Below are 19,488 nucleotides of genomic sequence, written 5' to 3'. Positions count from 1 at the left end.
TGCTGCGTGCTCTAATGAACAGGGGCCTATAGTCACACTATAAACCTAGTTGTGTCTACAAAACTATATCTCAAACCTATTGCTCTGTGGTCCACCAAAAGGCTAAAGAATTCATTAGTGAATCAATGCACAAAAGTATAGATCTACAGTAGGTCTAAGATCTGAAATCAGATTCTATGTATTAACCTGGGGCCTGTTCAGGAGGGCGTGAGGTTACAGAAAAGAATAGAACAGATACAGCCAGATATGATCTAAAAGTTCCACCATAATGAATATACCCCTGTGTTCATTCTCCTTCCCATCTGCTACCATCCCCATGCCCCATCAACCCCCTCCACCTGCAGCTGTGGAGCACATGAGCGGCATCAGGCCTTTGAAATCCAGCCGGAACTTCTTGTTTCTAACAACTTCCTGTGTCTGTGCCGTGTGTCTGACTGAGTCATCCAATTCTGAACGCACCGTAGTGGAGTCGCGCCTAGAGCAGGACTTTCAGCCATGGATTTCATCCTTTGGAGACAATGAAGATATTTGACCCCTACCCCTGTGTGTGTTTACACACAGAGTATACCAAACACTAGGAACATCTTAATATTGAGTTGCACCCCCCTCCTTTCGCCCTCAGAACAGCCTTAATTCATCGGGGCATGGACTCGAAAGCGTTCCACAGGGATGCTGGCCCATGTTGACTCCAGTGCTTCTCACAGGTGTGTGAAGTTGCCTGGATGTTCTTTGGGTGTCGGACCCTTTTGATACACATAGGAAACTGTTGAGTGAAAACCCAGCAGCGTTGCAATTCTTGACACAAACCGGTGCACCTGGCACCTACTACCATACCCTGTTCAAAAGACACTTAAATCTTTTGTCTTGCCCAATCACCCTCTGAATGGCACACAAATGTCTCAATTGTCTCAAGCCTTAAAAATCCTTCTTTAACCTGTCTCCTCCCCTTCACCTACACTGATTAAAGTGGATTTAACAAATGACATCAATAAGGGATCACAGCTTTCACCTATCCAGGTGGTCAGTCTATGTCATGGAAAGAGCAGGTGTCCGTAATGTTTTGTACATTCAGTGTATGTCTGTCGGTCTTGTCCAACACAAACCCACCATAAGGAGAATCGTCCCCTCAGCTAGCAGATCCATGGAGGGGCCACGAGAGCCCAGGTGAAACCAACTAAATGGGTCTACTGTGAAAAGTCCCCTTCTGATGTAGTGTTCAGCTTCGTGCCCTTTTAAGGAAGCAGACAGTCCTGGCTTGTTATTTCCTATGCCTGTGAAAAAGATCGCCAGGGAAATGGCTTGCTTTCTTTACCGCCCCCCACCACTCCCCTCCTCCCTCGCTCTCCTTCCCTCATTCTTTCCCTAAAAGCGTGATTTGGAAAAAGGTCTTGGCAAACAAACGTCACATTGCCACGACGGGAACGCTTGAGATGTGACCGGCCCATTGTTGACAATTAAAACATTCTCAGTACACTGGCTGTGAGAGTACAAGGGTGGAGGCCAAGCTAGTCTATCATCTCACATTGATAAAACACATTTCGTTTTCCATCTATAGGCCAACTTCTAACAGGAAAAACTGAGCGAGAAATAGATACACTGTGGACACTTTATTTAATGCTTCTGGCCTTAAGTTTTAGCAATGACGAGTCATTCTGGTTAAAAACGAGGACAAGCCAGCTTCTGTGGAAAGTGCAGCTCACTGAGCTAAACTAAAGCTTTGGCCCAATAATTATATCAGGATTTTCTAATATGTGACTTCTCTGTGTGGTTCTACATCTACAGTCGTCCCCACAGCAGTTCACATCATCGGCACTTTGGTCTGTGGTAAACAATGGCCCTTACCCTTTTGATCCCACCTGCATCGTCTACAGTCTTGTTAACCTTTCTGTTTCACCAGCAAACAGGAAACACAACTAAATGTGGTACTAGAGCGGTGACATCATATGGGACCATTACATAGATGTGCACATACAATAACTACGACACTCATCACCCCACCCAGGCAAGATAACACAGTTAAGTTAATCAGAGACAGTGTGTGTGTGTGTGTGTGTGTGTGTGTGTGTGTGTGTGTGTGTGTGTGTGTGTCAGGTCTAATGAGTTTATGGCTTATATCTACACTAATCTACTTCCCAGTAACAAGACTGACAGTCTCGGTCAGCCCGTTTGGCTTTGAATTGGGCTATACAGTTTGACTGCTGTACATAAAGGCTATTTTAGTCAGTCCTTTTGTTGTTCAGTTGAAAGGAGGATGAGAGAAAGAAAGAGGGAGCGAGATGAAAGAAGAGAAAAAGGAGAGGGAAAGAGAGTTCACTTGCATTGGCAATATTAAATGTTTCCCATGCCAATAAAGCCCTTGAATTCAATTCAATTGATAGAGAGGGAGAAGAAAGAGAGGGAAGGAGAGACAGTCAAAAAGAGAGAGAATGAAAATGAAAGAAAAGGACAGACAGACAGACAGACAGACAGACAGACAGACAGACAGACAGACAGACAGACAGACAGACAGACAGACAGACAGACAGACAGACAGACAGACAGACAGACAGACAGACAGACAGACAGACAGACAGACAGACAGACAGACAGACAGACAGACAGACAGACAGACAGACAGACAGACAGACAGACAGACAGACAGACAGACAGACAGACAGACAGACAGACAGACAGACAGACAGACAGACAGACAGACAGACAGACAGACAGACAGACAGACAGACAGACAGACAGACAGACAGACAGACAGACAGACAGACAGACAGACAGACAGACAGACAGACAGACAGACAGACAGACAGACAGACAGACAGACAGACAGACAGACAGACAGACAGACAGACAGACAGACAGACAGACAGACAGACAGACAGACAGACAGACAGACAGACAGACAGACAGACAGACAGACAGACAGACAGACAGACAGAAGACAGACAGACACAGACAGACTACAGACAGACAGACAGACAGACAGACAGACAGACAGACAGACAGAAAGACAGACAGACAGACAGACAGACAGACAGACAGACAGACAGACAGACGACAGACAGACAGACAGACAGACAGACAGACAGACAGACAGACAGACAGACAGACAGACAGACAGACAGACAGACAGACAGACAGACAGACAGAGAGAGAGAGAGAGAGAGAGAGAGAGAGAGAGAGAGAGAGAGTGAGAGGGGTAAGCAGGACCACACCATGACATCACTGAGGGGGTTAGTGGGAGTCATGTGGGTATGATCGGGCTGAATCACATGGAGTCAGTCCACTGTCCCTCAGGACATCAGCCAAGAAAACACCACTCAAATTATATTTATACACACTAACAATTATGTTTACGCATGACCACAATAATATTATGTTTGTTTAGCAGACGTGTATATTAAAAGAAACTTACAAAGATAAATGTTTACTTGTAGTAGGGAGCCTGTAGTCCTTAAGGTAGCCACGTCCCACTTCTGACACCAATGTTGCCAGTTTTTATACACCATACTTATAAAGCCTAGGTTGGAACAGAGGTCAGGCAGGAAATCTGAAGGTCTGTCTTAGAGACACACTCAACCTATTGAAAAGCACCTGTGAACTAACTGTAATGAGCTATATTTGCATACAGTGCCTCGGGTGTTTGCATAATGCCGACGTAGCATTGTGCACTCCAACACACCCCTGCCTACCTCGGGACCGATCCATCACCAAGCAAACAGATGCTTTGACGAGAAACTGCTTCTCTACTCAATTGTAAACAAAGGTGTGTCAGTTGAAAATATCTACAGAACCAAATGATCTGCTTCTATTTTGCATATTAAATGTAAATAGTTGGGTTAAGTGTGTTTTTGCACCAAATCTTTTCAATTTTCTGTGATTTTAGGTAAAGAAAACCTAGCAGATGAAAACATCTGCAGGGCTAGCTCTATGCTAGTGTGATTCAAGGGCATCCAACACCGATGCTCAAACTCCCATCAGTCAGTAATGCTCTGAAACCAGACAAACTCCCATCAGTCAGTAATGCTCTGAAACCAGACAAACTCCCATCAGTCAGTAATGCTCTGAAACCAGACAAACCATCAGTCAGTAATGCTCTGAAACCAGACAAACTCCCATCAGTCAGTAATGCTCTGAAACCAGACAAACTCCATCAGTCAGTAATGCTCTGAAACCAGACAAACTTCATCAGTCAGTAATGCTCTGAAACCAGACAAACTTCATCAGTCAGTAATGCTCTGAAACCAGAGACGCCATCAGTCAGTAATGCTCTGAAACCAGAGACGCCATCAGTCAGTAATGCTCTGAAACCAGAGACGCCATCAGTCAGTAATGCTCTGAAACCAGAGACGCCATCAGTCAGTAATGCTCTGAAACCAGAGACTCCATCAGTCAGTAATGCTCTGAAACCAGAGACGCCATCAGTCAGTAATGCTCTGAAACCAGAGACTCCATCAGCCAGTAATGCTCTGAAACCAGAGACTCCATCAGCCAGTAATGCTCTGAAACCAGAGACTCCATCAGCCAGTAATGCTCTGAAACCAGAGACTCCATCAGTCAGTAATGCTCTGACACCAGAGACAAGCACAGAAGGAGAAAGTGGAGGAGTCTAACACCTACACCCAGGTGACTGGTCCAGTTCATTACAATGAGGTGAGAAAGACACCGTCCCAGTAAGAGCAGAAAGGAGAGGGTGTGTAATGTGTTTGTGTGCTACGTAAAGTGTGTTTAAGGTGTGACATGAGTCAAGCAGCTCTGTGCCAAAACCCACCCAGTCAAGCAGCTCTGTGCCAAAACCCACCCAATCAAGCAGCTCTGTGCCAAAGCCCACCCAGTCAAGCAGCTCTGTGCCAAAACCCACCCAGTCAAGCAGCTCTGTGCCAAAACCCACCCAGTCAAGCAGCTCTGTGCCAAAACCCACCCAGTCAAGCAGCTCTGTGCCAAAACCCACCCAGTCAAGCAGCTCTGTGCCAAAACACACCCATTGTGTGTGTGTAAATCAATTGGTCCTTACATGTGCCTTCTCCCTGCGGGCCTCAAGCAGTTTGTCGTAGTAGTGCTGGGCGACGGAGGGGTCTACGTCTGTTAGCTTGGCTGCAGAGTGCTGGAGGGCTTCTAGGGTGTTCTGTGGGTCTCCCCCATCCAGAGCTTCGTTGATCTGACCGATGGCCACAATACCTACACACACACACCAAAGGGTTGATTCAGACAACACATCTTCATTGTTAACAAAAGGACAAATCCTTTGAAGCATTTATGAGCACAAGCACAATGGCATACAATACATCACAAGTGACAAACCTAAGGATTAGCCTGAGACAGATATGGGAAGGTAGAAGAGACAATCTGGTATGTTACACACTTTAAAACCCATATGTTTTGTCCATCTATTACGTGGAAGAGTTCTATCTTTTTAAAGATCTTATGACACCACTGTTTATGACATCACCTTTATGTTCTCTTTTTCAACTCAGAATTCAGACTGATGAGGAATGTTTCAGACTTTCAAACATGTGGAGGAATACTGAGGTCAAGTGATCTTGAAAAGCCAAATAAATGAGGTGGAGGGACTCATTATCAGTGGTCTCCTTCAGACCTATTTTAGGGTTACAAGTCTTGGAAGTAGAGTTCTGCTGTGTGTGTGTGTGTGTGTGTGTGTGTGTGTGTGTGTGTGTGTGTGTGTGTGTGTGTGTGTGTGTGTGTGTGTGTGTGTGTGTACATGCATTCTGGCAAGTATGTGCATGTGTGTTCCTGCAAGTGTGCACACGTGTTTGTGTACGTTTGTACGTGTGCATGCAAGTGTGTGGTCTACTCACGTTCGTGCTCCTCCTGTATGGTCAAGTTGACCTGGTCAACACAGGCCTGGATGTCGTTCCAGGTCAGATAGTCACTGCCTTCCTCCCTGGCCACTGCCTTCAGCCTCATCAATTCATCCATATACCTGAGACACCAACACCAGGGTTAATGAGTGCTGATCCTAAATGAACGGGAATTATTCTTCTAATGAACCTCATACTAACCAGTCAACTGAATAAACAATATTAAACCTGGACATTTATTGGAGTGCCAGAAAATGAATTACTGTAGATTACAGACGTACATGTTTACTACAACGTAAATGTAGTTGTCATCAGCAACAACAAAAACATGACAGGCGTTTCCATGATCTGGTTAGCCGGGTAGAAAACACGTTAATACATCATTTATAGTTTCATATCTGAGGTTACTGTAGACTGTGCCCGTCTTTCCCAATCTGGGATTGAGGCCTGAAGATGTCTTCAACGGCATACAGCAGGATGTACACAACTACTGGCAGACAAGTGTCGGTCTCTGTGCGTACCTCTGTGCGTATTCGTCCTCTACGTTACTGAGTCCAGTAACGGCGCTGGCCAGTTGTCTCCACATGGAATTCCGGTCGCCCACGTCCAACGCCCTATTTATCAACACCACCGACGACAGCATCTCCACGGCAACCAGTAGCTCCGGATGGGACAGAGAACCCTTGGGGAACAAGCAGAACGTTCAACTACTCCATACCTCTGATGATACATTTATCAATATATTGTACTTAACAGTCATCAATATAGTTGACTTCTAATGCCCAACCATGTTGAACCCTGTGGATTACTGACAGTTTAGCTAACCAATACGTCTTTCTGAAAATATATTTAAAGATGTATTGTCAATAAGTTTGGTAACATGTACAATCATCAATACAGTTGTAATGCCTGATAATGTCCAACTGAGGCTCACATCGATTGAGACAGTGTGTGTGTGTGCGCATTAGTGTGTGTGTGCATTAGTGTGTGTGTGCATTAGGGTGTGTGTGCGCATTAGTGTGTGTGCGTACATCTGGGCTCTGCTGCTGCAGGCTGGTCAGCTCTCTCTGATAGAGGTCAGCAGCGCTGGGGTAGACCTCGGGTAGCTGGGCATCAGGGTTCATCAGCTCTGCTGCCGTGTTCTCGGGCACACCCGCTCTGACAGCCGCATTTATCCTCTCCACCGCCTGCAACACTACATACACACAGAGAGACAGGGTGAGGAGCATGATTCACTACACAACACAGAGAGACATGGTGAGGAACATGATTAAATACACAACACAGAGAGACAGGGTGAGGAACATGATTAAATACACAACACAGAGAGACAGGGTGAGGAACATGATTCACTACACAACACAGAGAGACAGGGTGAGGAACATGATTAAATACACAACACAGAGAGACAGGGTGAGGAACATGATTAAATACACAACACAGAGAGACAGGGTGAGGAACATGATTAACTACACAACACAGAGAGACAGGGTGAGGAACATGATTAACTACACAACACAGAGAGACAGGGTGAGGAACATGATTAACTACACAACACAGAGAGACAGGGTGAGGAACATGATTAAATACACAACACAGAGAGACAGGGTGAGGAACATGATTAAATACACAACACAGAGAGACAGGGTGAGGAACATGATTAAATACACAACACAGAGAGACAGGGTGAGGAACATGATTAAATACACAACACAGAGAGACAGGGTATGGAACATGATTAAATACACAACACAGAGAGACAGGGTGAGGAACATGATTAAATACACACACAGAGAGACAGGGTGAGGAACATGATTAAATACACAACACAGAGAGACAGGGTGAGGAACATGATTAAATACACAACACAGAGAGACAGGGTGAGGAACATGATTAAATACACAACACAGAGAGACAGGGTGAGGAACATGATTAAATGCACAACACAGAGAGACAGGGTGAGGAACATGATTAAATACACAACACAGAGAGACAGGGTGAGGAACATGATTAACTACACAACACAGAGAGACAGGGTGAGGAACATGATTAACTACACAACACAGAGAGACAGGGTGAGGAACATGATTAACTACACAACACAGAGAGACAGGGTGAGGAACATGATTAAATACACAACACAGAGAGACAGGGTGAGGAACATGATTAAATACACAACACAGAGAGACAGGGTGAGGAACATGATAAATACACAACACAGAGAGACAGGGTGAGGAACATGATTAAATACACAACACAGAGAGACAGGGTATGGAACATGATTAAATACACAACACAGAGAGACAGGGTGAGGAACATGATTAAATACACAACACAGAGAGACAGGGTGAGGAACATGATTAAATACACAACACAGAGAGACAGGGTGAGGAACATGATTAAATACACAACACAGAGAGACAGGGTGAGGAACATGATTAAATACACAACACAGAGAGACAGGGTGAGGAACATGATTAAATGCACAACACAGAGAGACAGGGTGAGGAACATGATTAACTACACAACACAGAGAGACAGGGTGAGGAACATGATTAAATACACAACACAGAGAGACAGGGTGAGGAACATGATTAAATACACAACACAGAGAGACAGGGTGAGGAACATGATTAAATACACAACACAGAGAGACAGGGTGAGGAACATGATTAAATACACAACACAGAGAGACAGGGTGAGGAACATGATTAAATACACAACACAGAGAGACAGGGTGAGGAACATGATTAAATACACAACACAGAGACAGGAGGACTAACACACTAGACAGAGAGATACAGGGTGGCAAGTATTTTTTTGAGCATGTTCTGTAGCAATACTAGTGGAAACAGATTGAATCAGCAAGTGGTTGTATATAGGGGAAGAGAGGTAGAGGGGAAGTGTAACCCAATCCTTGCGACAGTTGTGAAGTGAGAAATAAGCTAAAACTTCAACAATCAAAAATAAACCTCTTTAAATACACAGCACAAAGAGAGCAACAAAGGGTCAAAACCACAAACGGAACACAGAGTAGGGTTAACAACCATGTGGAAAAGACATGTGATAAGCATACTGCAGATCAGCACAGGAACATAAAACAGCCAGTAATGTGGGTAACTAAAGGGTGAACGGCAGTGTTCTACTGCAGACCATGTCATCATGAGGATAACGTGAACACCAGTTGGTACTGAGCGAGGAGGGAAGAGTAAGGTAGTTGCCCCTAGATGCTGATCTTGGGTCAGTTCCCCCACTAGTGCAGTCAACAATGTGATTATCCTGTGTTGTCTGTGTGTGTACTGTGCATTCTGGAAGTATTCAGACCTTTAATTTATCCACACTTACGTTACAGCCTTATTCTTAAATGGATTACATTCTTTTTTTTTCACTCAATCTACACACAACACCCCATAATGACAAAGCAAAAACAGGTTTTTAGAATAAAATGTTTTTTAAATAACACATTTACATAAGTAATCAGAACCTTTACTCAGTCCTTTGTTGAAGCACCATTGGCAGCGATTACAGCCTCGAGTCTTCTTGAGTATGACGCTACAAGCTTGGCTCACCTGTAGTTGGGGAGCTTCTCCCATTCTTCTCTGCAGATCCTCTCAAGCTCTGTCAAGTTCGATGGGGAGCGTCGTTGCACAGCTCTTTTCAGGTCTCTCCAGAGATGTTCAAGTCCGGGCTCTGGCTAGGCCACTCAAGGACATTGAGACTTGTCCCGAAGCCGCTGTGTGCTTAGGGGGGTCATTGTCTTGTTGGAAGGTGAGCCTTGTCCCCAGTCTGAGGTCCTGAGCACTCTGGAGAAGGTTTTCATCAAGGATCTCTGTACTTTGCTCCGTTCATCTTTCCCTCGATCCTGACTAGTCTCCCAATCCCTGCCGCTGAAAAACATCCCGACAGCTTGATGCTGCCATCACCATGCTTTACCGTAGGGACGGTGCAAGGTTTCCGCCAGACGTGACACTTGGCATTTAGCCCAAAGAGCTCAATCTTGGTTTCATCAGACCACAGAATCTTGTTTCTCATGGTCCAAGAGTCCTTTAGGTGCCTTTTGGCAAACTCCAAGTGGGCTGTCATCTGCCTTTTACTGAGGAGTGGCTTCCGTCTGGCCACTCTACCATAAAGTCCTGATTGGTGGAGTGCTGCAGAGATGGTTGTCCATCTGGAAGGTTCTCCCATCTCCCCAGAGGAGCTCTGTCAGAGTGACCATTGGGTTCTTAGTCACCTCCCTGACCAAGGCCCTTCTCCCCTGATTGATCAGTTTGGCCAGGCAGCCAGCTCTAGGAAGAGTCTTGGTGGTTCCAAACTTCTTCCATTTAAGAATGATGGAGGCCACTGTGTTCTTGGGGACCTTCAAATGTTACAGAAATGTTTTGGTACCCTTACCCAGATCCTGTACTTCGACACAATCCTGTCTCGGAGCTCTACGGACATTTCCGTTGACCTCATGGCTTGGTTTTTGCATTGACATGCACTGTCATCTGTGGGACCTTATGTAGAGAGCTGTGTCCCTTTCCAAATCATGTCCAATCAATAAAAAAATGACCACAGGTGGACTCCAATCAAGTTGTAGAAACATCAAGGATGATCAATGGAAACAGGATGCACCTGAGCTCAATTTCAAGTCTCATAGCAAAGGGTATAAATACTTATGTAAATAAGGTATCTTAATTTAATACATTTGCAAAAATTTCTAAAACCTGTTTCATTTTGTCATTATGGGGTATTGTGTGTCGATGGATTACATTTTAAAAAATCTCATAAATGTTAGAAACGTCTAACGTAACAAAATGTGGACAAAGTCAAGGGGTCTGAAGACACACACTTATATTTATGAATATAAAAGTAAAAATAAAGGAAAACCCTTGAATGAGGGTTCAACTGTATGTAAAAAATATATATATATATTTTTTTATATACAGTACCAGTCAAAAGTTTGGACACCTACTCATTCAAGGGTTTTTCTTTATGTGTACTAGTTTCTACATTGCAGAATAACAGTGAAGACATCAAAACTATTAAATAACACATATGGAATCATGTTGTGACCAAAAAAAGTGTTAAATCAAAATATATTTTATATTTCAGATTCTTCAAAGTAACCACCCTTTGCCTTCAAGACAGATTTGCACACTCTTGGCATTCTCTCAACCAGCTTCATGAGGTAGTCAACTGGAATGCATTTCAATGAACAGGTGTGCCTTGTTAAAAGTTAATTTGTGGATTTGCTTTCTTTCTTAATGCATTTGAGCCAATCAGTTGTGTTGTGACAAGGTGGGGGGGTATACAGAAGATAGCCCTATTTGGTAAAAGACCAAGTCCATATTATGGCAAGAACAGCTCAAATAATAAAAGAGAAATGACAGTCCATTACTTTAAGACATGAAGGTCAGTCAAGTGTCAAAATTTCAAGAACATTGAAAGTTTCTTCAAGTGCAGTCACAAAAACCATCAAGCACTATGATGAAACTGGCTCTTATGAGGACCGCCACAGGAAAGAAAGACCCAGAGTTATCTCTGCTGCAGAGGATAAATTCATTAGAGTTGCCAGCCTCAGAAATTTCAGCCAAGATCAATGCTTCCAAGTTCAAGTAACAGACACATCAACATCTACTGGTCAGAGGAGACTGCGTGAATCAGGACTTCATGGTCAAATTGCTCCAAAGAAACCACTACCAAAGGACACATATAATAAGAAGAGACTTGCTTGGGCCAAGAAACACGAGCAATGGACATTAGACCATTGGAAATCTGTCCCTTTGGTCTGATGAGTCCAGATTTTAGATTTTTGGTTCCAACCGCCATGTCTTTGTGAGACGCATAGTAGGTGAACGGATTAATTCTGCATGTGTGGTTCCCACCGTGAAGCATGGAGGAGTGGTGGTGAGGAGGTGCTTTTCTGGTGACACGGTCTGTGATTTATTTAGAATTCAAGGCAGACTTAACCAGCATGGCTACCACAGCATTCTGTAGCGATACGCCATCCCATCTGGTTTGCGCCTAGTGGGACTATCATCTGTTATTCAACAGGACAATGACCCAACACACCTCCAGGCTGTGTAAGGGCTATTAGACCAAGAAGGAGAGCGACGGAGTGCTGCATCAGACGACTGGGCCTCCAACCACCGGACCTCAACCCAATTGAGATGGTTTGGGTTGAGTTGGACCGCAGAATGAAAGAAAAGCAGCCAACAAGTGCTCAGCATGTGGGAACTCCTTCAAGACTGTTGGAAAAGCATTCTAGGTGAAGCTGGTTGAGAGAATACCAAGTGTGCAAAGCGATAATCAAGGCAAAGGGTGGCTACTTTGAAGAATCTCAAATATTTGTTTAACACTTTTTTGGTTACTACATGATTCCATATGTGTTATTTCATAGTTTTGATGTCTTCACTATTATTCTACAATGCAGAAAATATAAAAATATGGAAAAACCATTGAATGAGTAGGTGTCCAAACTTTTGAATGGTACTGTGTATGGGATGGATGGATGGACACAAAATGAGGTTGGAATAATACTGTGGATATTATGTTAATGCCCTTTTAGTGTAAGAGCTGTTTGAAAAGAGCGTCTGAAATTTCAGCTTGTTTTGGTTGGTGGGATGGAATCCTGGCCTGCCTGGTGACATCACCAATAAGAAAGACAGTTCCAAACCTCTCTGACAATAAGAGCTGGTTTTCCCCTCCCCACTCAGACCACTCCCAGACAGTCAATTCTTGCTTGAGAAATGGCTCTTTGCTCAGAAGATATTTTTGTTTATTTTTGACAATTTAATAGAACAGTAAGGCAGTTAATTTGTTACCCAATTAAGAAATGATTTAATTTTGAGATAAAAAAACATCTGCATTGGACCTTTAAGGTTAGGATTTGGCGAGGGAAGCACATCCTAGCTCTGTACCTAGGGGACACCTCACCCAGACCGAGCAGTGACTGCTGCTTACTTTTCTGGTAGCCTGCTGCAATCCCATTGGCTGCATCTACTCCAGTTTGCAACTCATCTTTAGTCAGCGCCTCCCCTGGAGAATTCTGGGAAAGACAAAGACGACAAAGAACCAGGGTTGTGCTCATTAAGCACCAAAAGGAAGAAGACGGACTGAAACAGGGAGTGACTACCTTGTCCAATAACACACACATTTTTTTCATTTTCTGTTTCAAAACATTGTCAAATGTCTGTTGCATGCCCTGATGAACACAACCTGCTGTGAGCAACGGTATTCCAGATATCCCAACATGGGATGAATCAGAAATAACCTGGAATAATTCCACCTACTGTACCTGTTCTTTGTCCTCGCGGGCAGCCATCAGCTGTTTGAGGTACCAGCCCTTGTTCTGGGCCTGCAGGCGGTGTAGGCCCAAAGCCTGGGAGCGAAGTGCTTCATACAGCCGGTCTTCCTCACCACTCAGCAGGGCCTGCTCGGCTGCACTCAGGGAACTGGTCACTGATGGGGGAGGAAAGCGTTAGAAAAACCTATTACAACACTCTGGGATGAAGTTTTCTAGGTACAAATCTAGGATCAGTTTTAAAACGGACCCCAGATCAGCTAGAAGCAAAAAACTCACTTCAGTGAATCGAAAAACGAATGCAGGGATGTTAGATCTGTGAGTCTGTTGACTACAAACTCAATTAACATTTAAAAACACATGTCTGCATTCTCATGTGGATTCATCAACATAAAGAATAGTGTGTGTGCGTTACTCACAGTTGACCTTGTTGACGTTGCCCTGGATCTCAGCCTGTGTGAGGAGCTCTTCATAGACATCTCTCTCTGCGTCGGAGTTCTCCCCCAGCTACAGTAGGAGGGACAGCCCAACATCAGGGTAGTGTTCAATAGGCATGAAACGGAACAAAACACTCCGAAACCGGGAGGTACCATCTGAACTTGCTCAATAAGATGCACACATTTTAGTTCTGTTGCACATAGAAGCATGGATGTGACTTCAACATTGTACATTTAAACCAATGATCCTGAAGCCTGCTCAAGGAGAAACAATGTATTGCAGGTTTTTGTCCTAGCTCAGCAGTGAAACAGCTGATTCAGCTAATCAGGGTGTTGACCATCAGATGAGTATTTAAAAATCAGGTGTGCTGGCACTTAGCTGAGGCCAAAACCCTACTGTAGTCCAGCTCGCCAGGATAAATATTGAGGGTCACCACTTTACAGGAACTATACAGCTGGAGAAAGCCAAATACACTTTTCAAAGAAAACACTACTACTACTACAACAGCCAATATTGGGGTGGATTCCAATTCAAAAATCAGTCAAGTCAGAAAGTGGATTCCAATTCAATCAATTCAGACAGTCAATTGAATTAGTGAAAACAATTGGAATTTGACTTTTGGTTTACTTTCTGAATTGAAATGGAATTGACTCCCCAACCCTGCCACTCATTCTCTATCCCAGTGTTTACAGCAAGCTCTCATACCCGTTTGCGTGAGTTGGCCACCTTCTCAGCCTTGGCACTGTGCAGCATGTCCTGGTAGTGCTGGGCAGAGCTGGTGTTCATCTGAAGCAGCATGGCGTTGGGGTTCTGCATAGCAGCCATTGTGCCCTCGGGAACCCCCTGGTCTATGGCCTCATTGATGGCTATCACTGCTGCATGCACTGGAGGAGAGGAGTTAATTACCAGAAATGTGTGTAATATTTTCAAAAATGGATTTAAAAAGGAAAGAGAAGTTAGGTAATATTAAACCATCATTTTCAATGTTATAAAAAAAGTGTTGAAATCAACCAAGGTCTTAGTCCTGCCACTCAACCAAACAGGCAGTTAGACCCGCCCCTCTGTGATATCTGATAGGTGCTTACATGCAGCCTCATCCACTGACAGCTCATTGGCCAGGATGCCACCAATCTTGCTGAAGGCGGGCATCTGGATTCCGTACTTCTCCAGTTCACTCTTCATGTTGTTAATCTCCTCCTCTGAATGGTGGAAAGGAGGGAAAGAGTGAGGTATAAAGGAGGGGAGGGAGAGAAAGAAAGAGTTGGTTAGGCATTAGGTCTATCAACAGTTGTTTGGTGGGAGTACTGAAAGAGGGCAGGGGTTGTTCTGTAAACATAATCATGGTACAAAAGGGGAGTGTATTTCTTGCACTTGGAGGGAAATGGTATCAGGTACTGGGGAGTGGGTGTTCCCTGAGCTGTAGGTGTCTCTGCATAGCTTGGCTAAGACTGAGGCTAGCGAGCGAGAACATGGCTAAGGCTAGCGAGCGAGAGAGAGGAGGGTAGAGTCTGGAGAGAGAGGAGGGTAGAGTCTGGAGAGAGAGGAGGGTAGAGTCTGGAGAGAGAGGAGGGTAGAGTCTGGAGAGAGAGGAGGGTAGAGTCTGGAGAGAGAGGAGGGTAGAGTCTGGAGAGAGAGGAGGGTAGAGTCTGGAGAGAGAGGAGGGTAGAGTCTGGAGAGAGAGGAGGGTAGAGTCTGGAGAGAGAGGAGGGTAGAGTCTGGAGAGAGAGGAGGGTGAAGGTAATTGCCAAGGAAGTGACAACCAACTCTGGTCCTGGAATACTAGACAGTGTGTAGGTTATTGTTCCAGCTCTGCGCCCAAATGCATGATTCAACGTCCTATCGGATTAGGTCATTAGCATCAGATTAGAATCTGATTTTTTAGTGCTGGGTTGGAACCACACCCTGCACACACTGGACCACGCTGGCTAGAGTACAGTATCCTTCAAACTGTAGATTATAGACTAGAGAGATTCAACTAATTATCTCTTGATGAGTATGCGAATCGTAGAATCAGACTTTTTAGTGCTAGGTTGGAACCAAACGCTGTACATAATGGACATAGTACCCTTCATACTGTGAATAGTAGGCTAACTGTAGAGGCTAAACACAGACAGGAGAGGGTGATTGGTCCTGGTCTGAGAGTAATACACATACCCCCTGGTCAGGCGCTTGGCACACAGTAGAACAGAGCAGCAACAGGAAACACTCACTAATGACTTTCACATTGTTGCTAGCTGCCTGGTAAAACCCCTTCCCTGTGGAACTGTAACTCAGGACTGGAGCCAACACTATGCCTGCTTGTCACTTAGACACTTTATCTAAAGTCACTAACAGTACGGTACATGTATCCATGTTTAATATGTGTATGGGATCCCTGCGGGAGTTGAACCCACAACCTTGGCTAGCAACTGAACCACAGAGGACCACATATCATGTTTATCATCATATGTTAGTCGTGTTAACTGTGACTTTAAAACAAAAAAATGAACACTGAAACTGAATGAGTTGAGTGAAAGAAAATTGAACACTGTGGTATTGGGACACTCACCTGTGAAGTCCACCTTGCCATACAGGTCCTGGATCTGAGGGGCTAGACCCAGCTTGAACAGGTACAAACTGTGTGGGGGGAAAGAGAGAAACATGTTGTTGGAGCTGTGTTCTGGCATGTGTGTGGCACCAGGGGAGGGGGCCAGAAGGCATTGTAGTCAACAGCCATTCATCTAGCGTGGACTGGAGCTGGGGGTTACACACCCCTCCTACCCCCCTCTGCCACCCTGTCACCCAGTCCTGTAGTGTTGACTTCCTGACTCTAAAGGCCAAGGACCCTTCCCAAATGGCACCCTGTTCCCTATACTGTGCACTACAAAAGGAAATATGGTGCAATCTGGGACATGGATCAGTAGATGTACAGCCTCTGGACTAAACAGGCTCAGCATCCATTTTACATGCAGCTGGAATGTTCTATTAACACAGACTGTCTATGTCCCAAATGGCACCCTATTCCCTATTTAGTACACTACTTCTGACCAGGGCCAATAGGGCTCTGGTGAAAAGTAGTGCACTTTATAGGGAACCGGGTGCCATTTGGGACGTGAACTACCATCGCAAGGCTGAGGCGGTTGGAGTTTCTCCTTGGTGCTGAATACCTCACCAGTCCAAAATCCTACCATTCACCTCAAACGTGTCAGGTTTCCAAAAACCTAGTTCTGAGAGTAAACATGCACAAATCCAGTCTACATTTTCAACTTCACATACCGGCGGTATTGAGTAGGACAAAGCAAAGCAGAAAATGTTGAACATTTTCACTGAGATAACAAAATATTACGATAGAAAATTTGTCCATTGTGACTTTTCTGTGAGAGTTCAGGTAGCACTGAGGCAGATCAGGGATTAATATCATTTTAAAACCTCTTAAGGACCTACGGGATCGGTGTCCCTATACCGGGACGGTTGTTGCTAAAGTGCACTAATATGACTAGAATGACGTTGTTAGTAACAGCAACATTTCCAGGACATAGATATGTCTTATACGGACAGAAAGCTTAAATTCGTGTTAATCTAACTGCACTGTCCAATTTACAGAAGCTATTATAGTGAAAAAAATAGCATGATATGGTTTGAGAGTGCACAACAACAAAAAACGTATCACTTAACTGGTTTGATACATTCACCTCTGAAGGGAAATAACATGCACTCAGTAATCTTGCTCTGATTTGTCATCCTGAGGGTCCCAGAGATAAAATGGAACATAGTTTTGTTTGATAAAATACATTTTGATATTCAGATGTAGGAACTGGGTTCTACAGTATGAACCACTGCTATTTCTGGCCCCACACCCACCCCGCACAGCCATCTAGATGTGTGAAGGTTACTGTTTTTTCTGTAGGGAAGTTAATTATCCATCATGTATGACATTCCTGGGAGTGTGTAAACTTAAATGTTTTACCATATCATTTTTGTATGTTCTCTATAGTAATGTACTTGAAAAAAAAGCATCAATTGACCAAGTCGGCACATTTGGGCAGACTTGATTGAAAATATTGTGCAGTATTGCAATGCTTCACTGGATCAGTCTGAAACTTCGCATACACACTGCTGCCACCTCGAGGACAAAATCTAAATTGCACCTAAACTCCTATATGATATTATGGCCTTTCAAGAGAAAGTTTGTATTATCTTTTACCAGATCTAATGTGTTATATTCTCCTACATTAATTTCACATTTCCACAAACGTAAGCGTTTCCTTTCAAATGGTACTGCCAGTTAGATTTGGGTATGTCATTTTAGGTGAAAAATGGGGGAAAAAAAGGGTCCGATCCTTATTAATAGGAATTTAATTTTAATAGGAAAATGATTAATCAATAACCAATTAAGCAAACAGACCAGAGAGAAAGACCAGATGTCTGATTTGTGATAAATGGTTTTCCTGGAGTATTCAGAAAATCTATACAAATTTCATTTCATCGTGTGTGTGTGTGTGTGTGTGTGTGTGTGTGTGTGTGTGTGTGTGTGTACCTGAGAGCATGTATGCAGTAGATGCAGCGCGGCATGTTCTTCCTATCATAGATGTCTGTAGTCTCTGGATAGAAGATCTGAGGACAGACGGACATCTTCATTAGGCACGAAACATGCTAAAACGCTAGGAAATTAATTACATATTACCTGGACTTGTCCAATAAGAATGAGAATGTTTCAAAACATTATCTTCCATTTGTTCCTATTGAACGTGACCCAGGGCTGAGGGTTCAGTAGTCTGGGAGTGGGATCCAGGCAAGCCCCGGCTTCTTACACAGGAGTGGTACGGGGGAAATACGCTTCCCTGGTATTAACAATACAGTGACTGCTATGTCTGTGTGTGATCTATCTATCTGTGTGAGATATATATACACACACACACACACACACACACGCACACACATACATATGTGTGTGTGTGTGTGTGTGTGTGTGTGTGTGTGTGTGTGTGTGTGTGTGTGTGTGTGAGCCCATCACTCACCTTTGGCAGGCCCTTCTCTGTCATGGCGTTGAGCCACTGGATGACGTTGTCTGTATGTCTAAAATGAAGCCCAGTGGCCTGCAGGAATGAAACAAAACAGTGAGTTACGACACACACCTAAACACATAAACAAGCAATTACAGTAATACACACATCATTCATTCCTTCCCCATTGAGTAAATCAAGCCTGACTCAGTGAGTCACAGTAACCTGGGGTCTTATTCAACTAAAACATTTCCAAGGTAAGGAGATGGGGGATTTCTTGCAGTGTAATAACAATGTGTGTTTTTGGTTATTTAACTTAAGACAACCTGTTTTGATAGAATAGGACCATAGATGCATGTCTGTTCCTCGTGGCGTTTATAGGTGCTCCGGGGTGAAGTTTTCCCTAGATACAGATCTAGGATCAGCGTCACCTCCCCCAATCATAACCTTGACTATTATTGGTGAAAAATGCTAAACTGACCCCAGACCAGTGTCTAGGTGCAACTTGCCCCCTACACCGGTGTGAGTTAGGCGGGTTGGGCAAAAGGGAGTTTGTCTCCTCTGGTAACTGACTGAATAGAAGAACATCTTTGACCCTTTGACCTGCACTTATCTGGAGCGTGTGTGTGCGTGTGTCTGGTTGTGTGTGCATTACAGTCTGCAGTGCATCTCCTCATCCTCACCTTGTAGCGGGTCTGCTCGCGGTCATAGATTTTCTTGATGGAAACGGTTTGTGGGGCGAAGAAGTTCCCGAGTTTGGCCAGGTACCACCCCGTTCCTAAGCCCCTCCTCCAGCTCTGTTGGTGGGCGGGAGAGCTCCTCATCCAGACACGCCTCCCATCACACCTGGAGGACACAAAGAGGTTTTATTTAACCTTTATTTATCCAGGTAGTCTCATTGAGAAAAAAAAAATTAAAGAGAGACCTGGTCCATCCAGGATGGCAGCAGAAGGGAACAATGTTTGAGACAAAT

General features: G+C 44.2%; 1 protein-coding gene across 1 annotated transcript in view; it reads right to left on the bottom strand.

Moving 5' to 3' along the window:
- LOC115203385 (ras GTPase-activating-like protein IQGAP1) overlaps positions 1-19,283 on the bottom strand; it is a 39,671-nt gene extending 20,388 nt beyond the window's left edge. The window contains exons 1-13 of the mRNA XM_029768045.1: positions 19,199-19,283; positions 18,531-18,608; positions 18,050-18,126; positions 16,082-16,149; positions 14,619-14,732; positions 14,239-14,417; positions 13,515-13,602; positions 13,090-13,253; positions 12,756-12,840; positions 6,842-7,005; positions 6,332-6,492; positions 5,808-5,932; positions 5,006-5,169 (exon numbers count right to left, since the gene is read on the bottom strand). Coding sequence (XP_029623905.1) covers positions 5,006-5,169; positions 5,808-5,932; positions 6,332-6,492; positions 6,842-7,005; positions 12,756-12,840; positions 13,090-13,253; positions 13,515-13,602; positions 14,239-14,417; positions 14,619-14,732; positions 16,082-16,149; positions 18,050-18,126; positions 18,531-18,554 — 1,413 coding nt within the window. The 5' untranslated portion in view covers positions 18,555-18,608; positions 19,199-19,283. The remainder of the gene's footprint in view (positions 1-5,005; positions 5,170-5,807; positions 5,933-6,331; positions 6,493-6,841; positions 7,006-12,755; positions 12,841-13,089; positions 13,254-13,514; positions 13,603-14,238; positions 14,418-14,618; positions 14,733-16,081; positions 16,150-18,049; positions 18,127-18,530; positions 18,609-19,198) is intronic.
- Positions 19,284-19,488: the final 205 nt, after the last annotated feature.

The sequence above is a fragment of the Salmo trutta genome, chromosome 12, assembly GCF_901001165.1.
Source record: "Salmo trutta chromosome 12, fSalTru1.1, whole genome shotgun sequence".
Classification (NCBI taxonomy): domain Eukaryota; kingdom Metazoa; phylum Chordata; class Actinopteri; order Salmoniformes; family Salmonidae; genus Salmo; species Salmo trutta.
Note: the sequence above shows the minus strand (reverse complement) of the source record. Positions and strands in the feature narration are given on the sequence as shown.